Here is a 13,282-nt window from a genome sequence, read left to right on the forward strand (position 1 = left end):
TATAAACTTGATGAAAACGTTTCTATGCCTAACTTTTAGCTTTTAATGTATTCTTCTTGCAACGCCTGCTAGCTTCATTTAGTATAAACTGTGCGTTAGTTCAATCATCTGTCAGCCTTATGGAAAGAGAAATGTAAAGAATTTGATGACAGCGGCAGAGCAAAAATCCATGTATGCAACAGTACTGTCCCCTAGAAAGATTTGCATATGCAGAAACAGGCTTTTTATATTGTTGCTAACCAGTTATGACAGACACGAAACATTCAATTATGCATGCATTAGTTTCTATGTTTTTACTTTTTACTAATTACCTAAAATAACCAATAATAAACTTCTCTGTTCATGATAGTTGGTGACAGTTCTGGTGACATAATCCAACACACTTTGGACACAATAGAAACTCGAATACAAGGGATCTCTTGTGCTGCGTCTCGGAAATCAATCCATATGTGCAATCGGTCTGAATCCATCAACAGCAGCAATATATTAATTTAGTTTTGTTTTTGTTCTCATTCGGGTCCCAAGAAAAAAATACATGTATGAGGCCGACAGACTAGAAATCAGTGAGTTACGCCAAGTATGAAAAGGCAAAAGCTTCGTCTGTATTCATAGGAGGTGGGCGCTTCACCTTGCCAGTTGACTACAGACATATTAATGCCTGCTGAGCTGAACGAAAATCTGTTAACCGTTAGCTAACACTCAATAAACATCGTACTGCCCACTGAAGCCAATGAAAATAAATCAAACTAAATGTTGGTTAGGGGGAAACGTCAACATCAAAGGAATAGCTTGCTCTTACTGCCAAACAACACAATATTTTGATTGAAAAAAATAAATAAGGATCAACAAGATTTTCATATTTTTGTAGTTAATGAGCAGAAGGCCTGAAGGTTTCAGCTCCCACACCCTGTACCGTGACTGAGCACTGAGCTGTACAGATGACATCTATGTGTAAATAAAGAATAAAGTATTTGTGACATTTTTCCAAACCCGGTTCTGTCCATAATCAACTACTTTTGGTGTCTCTAAAGTAGATAAATAGCTCCAGTATTCCAAGGCTGATTTTATAATGTGCTGTATGTCATTGAATTCACTAATACTGCTCAGAAAATGGCAAAAAACAGTTGTGTGGAATTTTGTCCTCTGAATCTGAGTAGCTGCTGTAATGAAATGTCTTAACTAAATCTTGCATTATCGCTTACACACTCAGTTGCCCAGGTTCAAATGCATACCCTGCAAACCATGGAAATCACAGGCCATAAAATAGCTCCATATCTCGTGTAAAAACCAAAGGGGAGTATTTGATTTTTAACCTCCTTGATCAGGGATATTATGGGAAAGTGTTGGCAATAAAAAACAAAATGCCTTACAACTGGCAGCTGTGCTGTAAATTAAGAAAGGAGGAGGACCGAGCGCTGAACAAGGCTGCCTATTAACAGCCTACGAAAATGGTCAATTTGTCAAATGTGGAATTCATCATTCACTTTGATAGCATGTGAAATCACACCACATTGGTTTTTTCTAATATACTGGCAGTTAAAAATGTGGGCCCATTCATCTAGACACCAGATTAAGTATGGATTCAGTTAAAAGATGTAAGCTTCTCTGTTTACATTTTTTGTTTGGGTTTCCTTTGTAAATGGTAAAAAAAATCCAAATTGAGTTAATGTGGTAAAAAATCTTAAACAATTTTTGATGTTCATTTTTTATGGAAGAAAGGTTTAACCCCAGAAGTCCTGGCAACTGAGTTTTAGATTCTTTTCTCAACCTTTCTTCCAGTATATACGCCAACAGATAATTGCCTTATAACCCTTGCCTAATTAAACTTGCATCTCTACCTTGATTATACAATGTTATGCTACCCTGTGTTGTTTTCTGCTACATGCATAATTTTTCAGAACTTAATTTCAGTTGTCAGATGCCATGTGTTTTTACTTAAAATCCCTTTAATGTATGCAGCATTTAGGGTTGCATATAAATTGTTTTTAAATATTAATGTTGTGTTCACTATTCTCTTTTATAGGAGACAGTGATTGTAAAATGACAATCATCATTGCCGTTATGGCGAGAGTAATAATATAAAATGCACTTTTTAGTGTGTCTATCCCAGTGATGATAATTTGATGCAGCAAACTGTTGGAAAAAGATAAGATAACTCCACAGCAGATTGCTTTTCTGCCAACAGGGAATTACCTTAAAAATGTCTGGCTAGTGTGTCTTATTAAATTTGCTAAACTTTAATCTGAAGACATTCCAAATATACATGAATAAATAAATAAAAAATAGAGAAAACAGGAAGTGCCACATCCAGGCGTAGCACAATTCATCAGTTGGGAAATTCTGGCGCAGCTCAGTTGCTAATGAAAATATTTTTTTTTCTCATTTTGCATAATTGCCCCTCATAGTTTAAAGCATTAAAAAATAACCATGTGTTTAATTTTAAAACTCTATTGAAAAGAAGCAGCAGGTGTTTTTTTTTCCTTGTCCCCCCCACCCCCCACTGTGTTTTCCATGATCTCTCGCATGATCCAGCCGCAGGAGGGTGATCATAATTTAGTCATTTTTACTAAATTGTGATACAGTAATTATATGGCATCAGCTGTCACACTGTCTGAAAAGTGCAAAATAGTGATCTGTCATGGGGAACATTGCGGAAAACCCATTAGAGGACTGGAGGGCTGGCAATTAAAAGGTGGTTACATTTTAAGAATTCTGCACAATGAGTCATTGTTGGTGTAAATTACTGCTACGGTGCACTGTTTATAGCTGGAACCGGAGTGTCTTATAGTGTATACATTCAACTGAAGTGTAATTTCTGCTATGATGTGGTTGTGACGTATCTTTTAGAGGTGGTTTATTTATTTTTTAATAATTAAAAAATCCCAGCTAGTGGTGCTTTGTCCTGGCCAAGTGTTTCTGATGTGTCTGTTCACTGGCTTCGCTCCTTATAACCTGTTTTCTAGGCTGCCTTTAACAGAGGTCTCCTCGCCTCCTACCTAAAGGGACTTGAGTATGAGATAGTGATTTCACGGCATCAGCAAGAATTGAAACCGCAACTCCGCATCATGATAGCGCCGCACACTAGCTCAGGTCTGTGAAGGAGGCCAAAGCGTGAATGGCAGGGATTGTTGAGGTCAGAAGTGCAGGGTGCTTGCTGAGATGTTATTGCTCTCGTGGCACCATGGATGACTGACACAGTAAGTGTCACTGTCCCAAGCTCTGAACAAGCACTTACTTCTCAATGAAAAGAAGGGGAAAAAATTACATGGAAACGTCTATAATTTAACTGTTTTCTGTACCGCTTTTATAGACTGTAATCACATCACCTCCTGCTTTCAATTTTCCTACTTTTTATGGGTATTCATTTGAACCAGAGTCTTTAGGAAGATCAAAGAGTAAAGCAAACATGCAATACATTTCAAATTCCGGCATAAGGAAAACAAAGCACGGCGATCAGACGCTACAAACTGGAGCGTTATTTGTTATCGCACATGCACCATTTGTTTCTGGTTCTCTGTAATACAACTCATACTGAGGTTCTTTGATTTCAGCAAAGCTCATAAGGAGTATTTCAGATTAAATTTGTTAAATTAATAGAGGTATGTATTGCACAATAATATCAACTGTCATTTCCGACCCATTTGAGCAGTTCAGGAAGGATCAAAAGTCCACAGATTTGTGTACATTCACAGCACATTCTGTAATGGTGTGCGGTAAACACAGAAGCCACAGATTCCTGATCAAATGCTTACAATATAGGAACGTGTCATTACCATGTATTACCTGGTGGGATCAATTACTGCACATGGTAACTTTCAAAGAGCTTTAAAGTCACTACCTAATGATGAAGGGTCCCCCAAGGTTTCCCTTCAAATTTCCCATTTCAGTAACATCAGATTCAGTTGTATACCTAATCTGCTTGTGTCGACACGAGTCCTTCTGATTGTTAGCTCTGAAAGGAGCATCAGATAGTGGAAGGTTTCTTTCTGTACTTATTGCTACCTTTGTTAACTGCGTTGTGTGTGCTTTTGAATCTTGCCTGTGTTTAAATTGCCATCTGCCATAATAACTCTCCATTCCCACACAAAATGGTTGCTGAAAGGGCTTCTCAGAGGCAATGTTGTGGTGAAGGATATACGTTTGTGTCATAAAACTTTGCCATAGGCAGCAAGGGATTGTGGAAGGTTGATTTTGCTTTAGTCTTTACTAAACCTTTTTTCCTTTCTTTCTGTTCTCTGGAGTCTACTTAACACTGCAAATTCAATTCCAAGAACAATGATAAAGTACAAAACATTTACTAATACAATAGCGTTTGCAACTTCTTTTTAAGTTGAAAAATAAATAAATAGGAAAAATAAAACAAAATGCAGAAGGAACAAATGGCTCCTTTTGAAATAGGAGAACTGGCTAACAACCAAACATTTCACGAGGTCCTTCACTGTTCAGCCCTTCCTGTCTCCAACTGTAGAATACATACTGATAGTTCAAGAGTTTGGGCTACTATATGGCTACCTATATGGCTCTCATGACTACTATATCTCCTTCCTGTTTAATCACTGTTACAAAAGTTGGACACAAGTTAAACTGCAGTCCCAGGCATAAGGACAACATTTGTTTAATTTATTTTGGCTTTTATTAACGATGTGAAATACATCTATTAATCATTAATTACATCAATTCATCACATACTGCTCAATTTCTATGAGAACGAGAATCAGACCAACTGTGTCTTCCTCCTTCCATCAACGTCCTCAAAACAATATGTGGTTGTTTAGCAGGCAGTATTTATAGTCCCACTACAATAACATGACAATGTGACCCATCTTATCCCGAGGTAGTGTTTTGGAGCACTTTCAGGTTTAATGGTCTCAGGAAAGCTGTTGATTTTGAGTTGCAGTCTTCAAATACCATTAACTTTCTAATAAGTGCACATATCTGACATTTAAACCCTAATGGACAACATGGATAATGTAGCTGAGCTTCTGTCTTAATTTAGGACTGACACACATTTCACTGACCTAGAGGGGTCATTGAACAAAAATGTGTCGTTGTTTTAAAAAAAACGTTTTTTGGTGTTTTTGGGTTGGTGTTTAATCTGACAGGTGGGATGAATTCATGGGAAACACAGTAGTTGTGTTTTTGTTAGTCTAATAATGAAGACAGTGCAAGATATTTTTATAATTATTAAATTTGTATTATTGCAAGGAACTGTACACACACAAAACACAATATAGGGTATAAAATGAAGCGTTGAGAGGACGTGATTGCCCTTCAGTCTTGGACAGCAAAGTCACTGGCTGATTTTGTCTGTAGGCAGTTGAGCTGATTTCCTGCTCTTCTTCCAGTGCCTCCACATTGCCCTCCAGGGTGCAAGGAAGCAGGAACCATTGCCCTTTCCTCCTTCGATGTGAGGCCCTCTGTTGGTGCCCCCTGAATTTGGGGATGCCAGGCAAGACCTTCCATCCCCTCAGTTGGCATTTGGTCACCAGCTGCAGATTGCTTATTAGAGGTGGGCTCTTCCACTGATTCCACTGAGTGGTTACCACTGGTCTGGTATTGATTTAGGCCAGCTGGTGTTTGGTGGCCAGGTGCTGAATCTTCAATCAGTGCCAGTGTGGTATTGCGGTCTTGACAGGTGGGGTCGGCCTCAACTGGTGCACTCAAGGTTTGGTCACTAGAACCGTTTTCTTGAAGAGTAGGCTCAGCCTTCTGGGGCAGAACAGGTTGGCTCTCCTCACAGGGGGCCAGGTCTTCTAGGGACAGTAGCAGCTGGTAAAGTAGGGAGCTGCACGTCAGTATAGGCTCCCATTGATCATGGCTGTCTGAGCAGTCCTGGAGGCAGGGAGGCTGCATGATTTTTGGGTATGGAAATGAGAAAGGTGTGGTCCAGCTGCCAGCCTGGGCAGGTCTGCAACGAGGTGGGGTGAAGCAAGGCACAGAGGGGGCATAGGCATATTTCATGAACATCTGCTTGTGGTCATGAAAGGTGAAGGGAGGAGAGGGGGTCCGCAGATCGACCGCAGGGTCAGAGCGGTGAAAACGCGGGAAACTGGGTCCTATCTCCACTCTGGGGAGGTCTGTAGTCTCTGTAAAAGAGACAGGAAACAGTGTTGTAAGCAGGGATACACCACTTCACAGTAAACAGTAAATTTCCCCACAGCATTTACTATATTTACATTCCTAGCATATACTTTTCTCAAATTATGTAATTAGTATGATTGTGTGTTACACTGTCTATCATTGCTTCATGTGTTTTTCTATTTATTTACAATAACATTTGTTACATTTAAAACATAAAGCATAATTCATGTTCATATTTAAGTAATTAATAAAGCCTATAGCCTGAATCACAAGTCTAAATCTAAGAAGACAGATTTTATAGTGATAATAGCTCCTTACCTGGTTTAAAGAAGAAGGTCGGCTCTGACCTTTGCTGACTTTCTTGAAGTTGCTGTCTATCACGGTCCAAACAATATTTCTTGTCCATTTTTAAACTCTTATTTCTCTGGGTAATAATGAGTTGTTCTTCAGAGCTGTATGTGAAGTCAATGGCAAATGCGTTTCTGATGGTGCATGAAGATTCTTCCGTTTCCATGGAGATTTGAGTAAACGGAACTCTTCTGCACTTGGAAAGTTCTAAATGGGCATGTTGAGCATTCTAGCACTGTTGGAAGGGTTCCATGTCATAATGGGGGTAATACGTAACAAATAACTGTTAATACCTTTATTGTTTGATTGATTTGTGTATATATTTGTGTTTTTAGTCAAAAATGTTTTTGATTGTTGAAACATCATATTGATTGATATGTATATAGGGCATGTATTGTTATTGGAAAAGCAAATGAGCACATTTTGTTTTCTTAAAACACTTAATAATTTATATGGATTCCTTAGCAATTTGTATCTGTAGCTATTTGCTGAATGTATGTGCTGTCTGCATATGAATGTGTGAGGTCTGGTTCACAGATTGAATGTGAAAAGAAGGCTGTAAATCCAAAACACATTTTTTTTCCCATAAAATCCAGTCAACTTCCAACGGGACATAAAATATTGATTCAAGCTCAACTCAGAAACTCTCTTGCTTCTGCAGAACAGTGCAGACAAGTGAAAATATCTAGAAATCCACCCTGGGCTGGTATGAGTTTCTATGTATTTTCTTGGATCATGCAAGCGTGACTTTCTGACTCAGCTTGTCCGTTGGGCCTGGGGAGCTCACTTACTGCCGTTCACTGCACTGGACAACCCGCCGGTGCCCTGGCGGATCTCCAAACACACTTATGCCTTACTATGCTCTTTACCCCTGCCCCAGCTTTCTGTAGATTTGCTGTTGTCAAAGTGTAGCTCAGCAGAATCTGCCAGTGCCAGTGTTTACAGGATTTCCTTATAGGATCAAACATGGACAGTTTGCCCATCTAGAAAACACAATTAAACAACTGTATACTGTTTGTATAAAGGTGTATTTATTTTATTTATACATATATATTACTATCAGTAATATATTACTCACTTATGGCTGTGAAACATGGTCACTTAATGCTGAAATGATACAGAAACTGCAGACGACCCAAAGCAGCATAAAGAGATGTGTGCGTGGAATAATAAAAAGAGATTGAAAAAGAAATGAATGGATAGAGAACAAACAGAAATATGTGACCTCTTTAAAAGAGTGAAAATGTTAAAATGGCAATGGGCCAGCCACATTGCAAGAAGAACAGATCAAAGCTGGACAAAGGAAGCTATTGAATGGAGACCAAGAGATGAAACTTTGCAGGCATGACATGGAAAGAGCTTTAGATCGAAGCAAGGGGAAAAATCTTGGGCAGGCATTCGTCCAGCAGTGGATCAATATAGGCTGATGGTGATTAGTGTGATGGTGATATATGTGTATATGTATATATATGTGTATATGTATGTAAAAATGTAATGGCGGATCTATTTTTAGAAGTTGTTTTGTTTGCTGAATGCAACATCAACAAATGCACTTTGGTGATTTTCATTTGTGATTTCATTACCTTGTTTGCATAAGATTCAGCACAAGCCTAATGTAGTAAGTAGTGTAGTAATGTTAGTAACTACTCGCACTCTGTAACCCGAATGTGGCCCTGAATTTGCTATTGAGAAGCAGAATTATGATCTCCACTGACACCAGCTTTTTTGCATACGAACTTGGATAGACAACAAACATGCCATATACATCGAAATGAGGCTCTCAATGTCACCGTAATAAAACTGTGGGACATGTAAGCAGAATACGTTAAACAGATCATAGGGTAATTAATCTCCAGAGAAATACTGGAAATGCTAGCAAAAGTTTTTTGTATTATTATTTTAAATCTAAAATCTTAATTTATTAGGCAACTAGAAAGTTCCAGTAATTGAGAGAAGAAGCACCAGAAACTATAAAACTATTAAATATTTGTGTGGGAGAATACCGGAAACTGCATGTGAAATGCTCGTAAACTTTTATTTTTTTATTTTTTTTATGAGCCCTTGCCCTAAATATCTCCAGCATCACCTCAACAGGCCTTTCTGTAAAATAAATAAATACAATCAAGTTATCTTTGTGGATTAACCAGTGAAGACAGTGGAAGATTAAATGCGGCAATTACTGTATCTCCTGTATTATGTGGGCCAAAAGGTGTTTTTTTGATGTAAAATAACAAGACGCGCCATGCATTTGTATATTAGTTATAACCTGCCGAGGTGTCCTCATTGCTGCAACTATTCTAAGAGCATAATTAATTTCACTTTCTGAATGTGAAAAATGTTTCGCAAGTGAACAGTTTTATAGTGATAACCTTGAACTGTTGTTTTGGGATAGAGACCAATGAACATAATGGCTCCTTTGGGAAGGCTGAGTGCGTTTTCAGATTTATGAAGGGGGGAAAAAATCAATAACCTCCTCCAGCTAAATAAGTCATGAATAATGTCAGGTAGTTTACACAAACTGACAGTATTATGAAAAATACAACGACTTCACAGCATGGCTTCCAGTGGTGGATATTAACTGTGGGCCTCAGATTAGTTTTAAGTATCATCTATTTAGGTATGCTCTTTCATTCCCACCACTGTGCTGTTTGCAGTTCTCGGGTAGCTCTTTGAAAAACAAATGTGTGTGTGTGTATGTGGAAAGTGCCGTGGACATTTTTGAAACTGAATGTTATCGGATCTTCAACCAAAACCTAATTAGGTAAAAGGGACCCTGAATGAACAAATAACACAAAATATTGATAATTATGTCAATGATTTATTAAAGAAAGTTATGCAAAACACAATGCCCCCAGGTGAAAAAGCAATCGTGCCCTTAGACTCTTGAACTATTCACTTTTAGCAGCAATAACTGAAACCAAAACCCTACCTGTAGTTATTGATTACTCTCTCACAGTGCTGTCAAGGAATTTTGGCCCTCTGCTCATTTCAGGTCCTGCCACAACATCTCAATGGGGTTCAGGACTTTGACTTGGCCATTCCAAAATGTTCCTGTTCTTCAACCATTCTTAGACTTGCTTGCATGTTTGGGATCATTTTCTTGCTGCGCTTCAGTTTTAGCTAATGAAATGATGCATCCCCAAACCATGACACTCCCAGCACCATGCTTGACCATTGGTATGAGGTTCTTACTGTGGAATGCAGGATTGTCCATAGAACATTGTTCCAGAAAATGTGAGGATCATCCAGATGCTTTTTAGCAAACTTGAGAAGAGCATTGATTCTTAGTGAGCAGAGGTTTTCACCTTGCAACTCTGCCATGAATCCAATTTTTACCCAGTGTCTACCTGATAGTGGAGTCGTGAACATTAACCTTTGCCGAGGTGAAAGAGGCCTGCAGATGCCTGGATGTTTTCTTGAGTTCTTTGTGACTTCCTGGATTTTACGTCTTGCTCTTGGAAAGATTGTGGCAAGACGGCCCCTGCTGGGAAGATTCACTACTGCCCCACACTTTCTTCATTTGGACAGTATAAAACCAGAGCTTGAGACAATACTCTCCATTCTGGTTAATACACCGGCTTGTTTTGTTCTAGTTACAAGATCTGGTCTCTACTGGTAGTGTAGCTAAAATCCTCAGAAGAGTGGAAGATTTTAAGTGTGTTGTTTCTTCTGCAGAGTACCATCATTTTTGACCCAGCAGGTATTGTCTTTTAAACCTTCTCAATTATGATTGCTCAAGTGCTCTTAACACTCTTGCATCATTAATGCATAATTCATTTGATGGCATCTTGGTTCCATTCAGCAGTGAGATTCTGAGCTAAATGTCAATAAGCTTAATACCAAGCATAAATATTGTTATATTTGTGCACAGGTTAGAATATCTAACCAATAAAAAATACAAGACTTGTAAAGTATTTAAAGTATTTATTTTATGTATTCTTTTGACTGGAAAATACTACTAGAATGTTCTGCGTGAAAGAGGAATTAAGAAAGGAAAATGTAAGCGTATATGTTACTGATGTACCAGTGCTAACAACTCATTTATAATGGTAATGCGTCTTTGCCTTCAGCAGATACTTATTGTTTGCTGCTTCATCAACAAAATGCTGCAGCTCAAAAAGCAAACTAATGCAGTGTCCTCTGTAACTCACAAGTCAATCAGTTAAAAAAAGAAAAACAGTTTGTTCATCTGAATTGAAAAGCCTGTCTCAGTTCTTTGATAATATCACCAGATGAAGGTCATTGACTTTTATTTTTGTCTGATATTCTTCCATGCATGAGCTATAGCAAATAAGAAGAGGCGTCATGTCTAATATTAGGAGAAGCACTCAACACGCACAGCAGACCTTGTGTGAAATGTTTCAGGCAATAGGGGTGAAACAGGGCTACACCAAATGGACAATCCGAATACATAAGCACCACATAGGAGAGGCTTGATCAATGTGTTGTTTCTGTTCTCTGTCAAATTCCTGACTGTGGCAGCATGAGGTGTACTTTTATTATTGGTCAAGAACTTATTACAGAGTCTGAAATTATGGATGGGAAACTGCATTAAATCCGTCAGTGAGTGAGACTGTGGTCCAGGGTAGAAAAGATTAAACCTTCCATAAACAGTTAATAAATCCCCGCTCCTGCCAAGTGGTGTTTTCATCAAGAATACAGACAAAAAATAAAAATAATAGATGTCTGGCATACAAATAAAATATACAAGACATGTTCTTCATCCCGTGGAGATAAGTGATAGGTCATACTTTTGACATGTTTTTTTTGTTAATGGAAACCCACTTGTTAAGCATGTCATCTAGAAAAGGCTACAGTATAGTTTGCTTTTGGTGATTGTTTGTCGATGATAAAGGACTTGCAAGACCATCAAGAAAAGCCAGAATGTGAAAGCAACTTGAAAAGAGAGTCTTTAATGATGTCAGAGAGGTCTTGCAGCATGACACGCAATTTGTTTGCAAACACCTATAAAACCACAACATGAGCTACTATTAGGTGGGGGGAAAAAAGCATTTCCCCATGACTGTTTCTGAAAAGTGTAGATTTCTAAAATATAAAATTATATTTGTAGAATGGTGTTAAGTTTCTTTTATTTCTTTGCTTGTTTACATTTTTAATTTTAACAATTTCTTTAATGTTCCTTTTGACGGTGCTCTCTGTATGCAAGTCTTTATTATAATTACTTTTTGGGTTTGAACCAAACCCCTATGTGACAGCCTTCTGAAAGAAGAGGCTTTAGACGTATAACACAGATTCCTTTTATTACCCTTAATTACATTGGTCTTTATTAAAATGACAGCCACATCAAAATCAATCAAAATAGCATTACTGTGGCATTTTCTGTCTGTCAGTAAACTCTTACAACACCACCAGTACCATGTTATTCATAGTGCATTTGCTCACAATTGATGGAATTCAATACAATGTAAGCAGGCTTAGCAAGAATGCTCTGAAGTAAATTATGAAGGAAATATTTCAAAGGGCAAAGGGCCAAGAAACCTAGTCACAGACAGAAACATAGAATATGATATATAATGCCATCTGTTGATAACTCCACAGGCTGTGGAATTTAACCCATCCCAAAGCATGGAGGGAGTTTGAATTGAAAATAACGTTGAAATGAATATCCAACCATTCATACTTTGTTTTATTGCTAACGTAATGAAAGACTAAGTGGCACTAACATTTATGAAAGAAATAATGCAGTCTGTTGTTGTGCCGTTGTTTTATTTTTATTTTCTTACACTCCCGATTGTTTGACATCTCCTGACATTTCACCTTGGTAACCTGCAGTGACGGCAAATTGATTTGAAACACTTTTATTATTATATGTAACTGCACGCACTATGAAGGTGACATGAGTACGTCTTTTATTTATTAATTACTCGTTATACAACACTGCTGAAGCAATGTACAGTGAACATCTGCAAAGACAGGAAGCTTATATTTGATTCTCTGTTTCAACCACAATAAAATGGCTAATCCTAATGAGGAGACAATATAAATGTACTGTATTTGATATACAGTTCCACTCATTTGAAATCATATTAAGCATTGTTTCCTGAAACCATTACCGAGTGAAATATTGCCCATTAAGGTGTGACTGCTAATTTACTTCTTCTAACCAGGGAATCTGCAACTGCTCTAAGTATGTGGAACGCTGAACAAAGTCGGGCATAAATAAAGTCAGTACATTCTCATGTCTTATCTCTCTTTATGAAATGTTTCTCATGTTTATTTCATATTTCTATCCACGCATAATAGAGACTAAAGGCTTTTTCTCCTGTATAATTCCACTGCACAGTCACATCTTGGAAATGTGTTGAGGATGTGCTGTCAAACCACATCAGGTGTCTTAACTTCCGGAAAGAAGCCTGTCAAAGTTGTAGCACGGGGGCACAAAGGGGTATGATCATGTGAGACGCGTCTTCCATTAGACTGCTCAATTAGTATCCCTCAGAGGTAATCTGTGGGGGCGTAGGGGATTAATTAACCTTGCTAACCCAGGTGCACAAGTTCCAGTATGGGATGCTTGAATAAAACGGTCTTAACTACATCTTTATAGACATCAAATACCCATCCGTTCCCTCACTCCTTTTCTCTGTCTCATTTCCGTGTCTAAGGGTATAATTTATTTTATTTATTTATTTTTGTACATTGGATGATGCTGAATAATTTAGCTTCCAGTGAGTCAGCCAAGCACACCATTTACAATGGCAATCAAAATGTAACAATGGTTTGTGTTGAGATTAACTTGTATTGCTAGAGCTTACCAAATAATGCTCTGAAATGTTTTCTTTTACATATGTTGGTAATGGGTTGAATGAAATATAACATTTGTAAAGTTATTTTA

The 13,282-nt window shown here is 37.9% G+C and overlaps 2 protein-coding genes across 6 annotated transcripts in view; one reads left to right on the top strand and one right to left on the bottom strand.

Annotated features, from left to right (window-relative positions):
* Nucleotides 1-13,282, top strand: part of macrod2 (mono-ADP ribosylhydrolase 2) — a 583,973-nt gene that overhangs the window by 205,339 nt on the left and 365,352 nt on the right. The gene's annotated exons all lie outside the window — the stretch shown is intronic.
* LOC136719263 (uncharacterized) lies at nucleotides 5,250-6,520 on the bottom strand. Its single transcript, XM_066697137.1, has 2 exons — nucleotides 6,400-6,520; nucleotides 5,250-6,086 (listed from the first exon to the last, which is right to left on the bottom strand). Exons 1-2 carry the CDS (start codon nucleotides 6,485-6,487, stop codon nucleotides 5,272-5,274), a joined length of 903 nt encoding a protein of 300 aa, XP_066553234.1. The 5' UTR covers nucleotides 6,488-6,520; the 3' UTR covers nucleotides 5,250-5,271.

Source organism: Amia ocellicauda, chromosome 23, assembly GCF_036373705.1.
Source record: "Amia ocellicauda isolate fAmiCal2 chromosome 23, fAmiCal2.hap1, whole genome shotgun sequence".
NCBI classification, from domain to species: domain Eukaryota; kingdom Metazoa; phylum Chordata; class Actinopteri; order Amiiformes; family Amiidae; genus Amia; species Amia ocellicauda.

Bases quoted from the DNA above. Each gene is read 5' to 3' on its own strand.
- LOC136719263 (XM_066697137.1), bottom strand. From the start codon at position 6,487: ATGGACAAGAAATATTGTTTGGACCGTGATAGACAGCAACTTCAAGAA. The intron at 6,087-6,399 runs GTAAGGAGCTAT...TCTCTTTTACAG, and splicing joins GACCTTCTTCTTTAAACCAG to AGACTACAGACCTCCCCAGA.